Source organism: Calidris pugnax, unplaced genomic scaffold, assembly GCF_001431845.1.
Source record: "Calidris pugnax isolate Ruff unplaced genomic scaffold, ASM143184v1 scaffold2363, whole genome shotgun sequence".
NCBI lineage: Eukaryota > Metazoa > Chordata > Aves > Charadriiformes > Scolopacidae > Calidris > Calidris pugnax.
This window is the reverse complement of record NW_015092769.1, coordinates 709-4,083: the sequence shown is the minus strand read 5'-3', so window position 1 is coordinate 4,083 and position 3,375 is coordinate 709. Positions and strand designations below refer to the sequence as shown.

Below are 3,375 nucleotides of genomic sequence, written 5' to 3'. Positions count from 1 at the left end.
TGGGGTGGGGTGTGGGGGGGTGGGATGTTCTAGGTTACCCAATGGGGCAGGGGGGGTGTAGGTCACCCAATGGGGTGGGGTGACCCCCCAAGTTCTAGATGACCCCCAAGTTCTAGATGACCCCCCATGTTCTAGGTGACCCAATCCATCTCAGACCCACATCCCTCACCCAATGACCTCCCCCAGGTTCTAGGTGACCCCCCATGTTCTAGGTGACCCAACCCCCCCCAGCACCCCATTTCCCAGCAGCCCCTGCTCCGTACCCGCCAGCAGCCCCACGCTGAGGTAGAGGTGGGTGATGTGGGTGGCGAAGGCCCCCAGGAGGAGCCCCAGGCCCGAGAGGAGCCCCCCGGCCATGGCCACGGGGCGGGCACCGAAGCGGGTGCTGAGGGCGCTGCCCAGGGGCCCTGCAACACCCGTGTCCCCCCCCAAACTGGGGCTTACTGGGAGGACTGGGAGCCAGGGAGTAGGGGCCCAGTGATCCCAGTAGCCCATACTGGTGGGACGGGGACCAAGAGGGATGGAAAGGGGCAATCCCAGTGCTCCCAGTGCTCCCAGTAGCCCATACTCGTGGGACGGGGACCAAGAGGGATGGAAAGGGGCAATCCCAGTGCTCCCAGTGCTCCCAGTAGCCCATACTCGTGGGACGGGGACCAAGAGGGATGGAAAGGGGCAATCCCAGTGCTCCCAGTGCTCCCAGTAGCCCATACTCGTGGGACGGGGACCAAGAGGGATGGAAAGGGGCAATCCCAGTGCTCCCAGTGCTCCCAGTAGCCCATACTCGTGGGACGGGGACCAAGAGGGATGGAAAGGGGCAATCCCAGTGCTCCCAGTGCTCCCAGTAGCCCATACTCGTGGGACGGGGACCAAGAGGGATGGAAAGGGGCAATCCCAGTGCTCCCAGTGCTCCCAGTAGCCCATACTCGTGGGACGGGGACCAAGAGGGATGGAAAGGGGCAATCCCAGTGCTCCCAGTGCTCCCAGTAGCCCATACTCGTGGGACGGGGACCAAGAGGGATGGAAAGGGGCAATCCCAGTGCTCCCAGTGCTCCCAGTAGCCCATACTCGTGGGACGGGGACCAAGAGGGATGGAAAGGGGCAATCCCAGTGCTCCCAGTGCTCCCAGTAGCCCATACTCGTGGGACGGGGACCAAGAGGGATGGAAAGGGGCAATCCCAGTGCTCCCAGTGCTCCCAGTAGCCCATACTCGTGGGACGGGGACCAAGAGGGATGGAAAGGGGCAATCCCAGTGCTCCCAGTGCTCCCAGTAGCCCATACTCGTGGGACGGGGACCAAGAGGGATGGAAAGGGGCAATCCCAGTGCTCCCAGTGCTCCCAGTAGCCCATACTCGTGGGACGGGGACCAAGAGGGATGGAAAGGGGCAATCCCAGTGCTCCCAGTGCTCCCAGTAGCCCATACTCGTGGGACGGGGACCAAGAGGGATGGAAAGGGGCAATCCCAGTGCTCCCAGTGCTCCCAGTAGCCCATACTCGTGGGACGGGGACCAAGAGGGATGGAAAGGGGCAATCCCAGTGCTCCCAGTGCTCCCAGTAGCCCATACTCGTGGGACGGGGACCAAGAGGGATGGAAAGGGGCAATCCCAGTGCTCCCAGTGCTCCCAGTAGCCCATACTCGTGGGACGGGGACCAAGAGGGATGGAAAGGGGCAATCCCAGTGCTCCCAGTGCTCCCAGTAGCCCATACTCGTGGGACGGGGACCAAGAGGGATGGAAAGGGGCAATCCCAGTGCTCCCAGTGCTCCCAGTAGCCCATACTCGTGGGACGGGGACCAAGAGGGATGGAAAGGGGCAATCCCAGTGCTCCCAGTGCTCCCAGTAGCCCATACTCGTGGGACGGGGACCAAGAGGGATGGAAAGGGGCAATCCCAGTGCTCCCAGTGCTCCCAGTAGCCCATACTCGTGGGACGGGGACCAAGAGGGATGGAAAGGGGCAATCCCAGTGCTCCCAGTGCTCCCAGTAGCCCATACTCGTGGGACGGGGACCAAGAGGGATGGAAAGGGGCAATCCCAGTGCTCCCAGTGCTCCCAGTAGCCCATACTCGTGGGACGGGGACCAAGAGGGATGGAAAGGGGCAATCCCAGTGCTCCCAGTGCTCCCCAGTGGCCCATACTGGTGGAACAGGGAACTGAGAGATATGGAAAGGGACAATCCCAGTGCTCCCAGTGCTCCCAGTAGCCCATACTCGTGGGACGGGGACCAAGAGGGATGGAAAGGGACCATCCCAGTGCTCCCAGTGCTCCCAGTGGCCCATACTGGTGGGATGGGGAAGCCAGAGGGATGGAGAGGGACAATCCTAGTGCTCCCAGTGCTCCCCAGTGGCCCATACTGGTGGGACGGGAACCAAGAGGGATGGAGAGGGACAATCCCAGTGCTCCCAGTGCTCCCCAGTGGCCCATACTGGTGGGACGGGGACCAAGAGGGATGGAAAGGGACAATCCCAGTGCTCCCAGTGCTCCCAGTGGCCCATACTGGTGGGATGGGGAAGCCAGAGGGATGAAAGGGACAATCCCAGTACTCCCAGTAGCCCATACTGGTGGGACGGGGACCAAGAGGGATGGAGAAGGACAATCCCAGTGCTCCCAGTAGCCCATACTGGTGGGACGGGGACCAAGAGGGATGGAGAAGGACAATCCCAGTGCTCCCAGTGGCCCATACTGGTGGGACGGGGACCAAGAGGGATGGAGAAGGACAATCCCAGTGCTCCCAGTAGCCCATACTGGTGGGACGGGGACCAAGAGGGATGGAGAAGGACAATCCCAGTGCTCCCAGTAGCCCATACTGGTGGGACGGGGACCAAGAGGGATGGAGAAGGACAATCCCAGTGCTCCCAGTAGCCCATACTGGTGGGACGGGGACCAAGAGGGATGGAGAAGGACAATCCCAGTGCTCCCAGTAGCCCATACTGGTGGGACGGGGACCAAGAGGGATGGAGAAGGACAATCCCAGTGCTCCCAGTAGCCCATACTGGTGGGACGGGGACCAAGAGGGATGGAGAAGGACAATCCCAGTGCTCCCAGTAGCCCATACTGGTGGGACGGGGACCAAGAGGGATGGAGAAGGACAATCCCAGTGCTCCCAGTAGCCCATACTGGTGGGACAGGGACCAAGAGGGATGGAAAGGGACAATCCCAGTGCTCCCAGTGCTCCCAGTGGCCCATACTCGTGGGACGGGGACCAAGAGGGATGGAAAGGGACCATCCCAGTGCTCCCAGTGCTCCCAGTGGCCCATACTGGTGGGATGGGGAAGCCAGAGGGATGTAAAGGGACAATCCCAATGCTCCCAGTGCTCCCAGTGGCCCATACTGGTGGGATGGGGAAGCCAGAGGTATGAAAGGGACAATCCCAGTGCTCCCA

At 61.9% G+C, this 3,375-nt stretch overlaps 1 protein-coding gene across 1 annotated transcript in view; it reads right to left on the bottom strand.

Moving 5' to 3' along the window:
- The window catches only part of LOC106900583 (monocarboxylate transporter 13-like), a 5,253-nt gene extending 4,754 nt beyond the window's left edge, over positions 1–499 (bottom strand). Inside the window, exon 1 of the mRNA XM_014962688.1 lies at positions 264–499. Coding sequence (XP_014818174.1) covers positions 264–495 — 232 coding nt within the window. The 5' untranslated portion in view covers positions 496–499. The remainder of the gene's footprint in view (positions 1–263) is intronic.
- Positions 500–3,375: the final 2,876 nt, after the last annotated feature.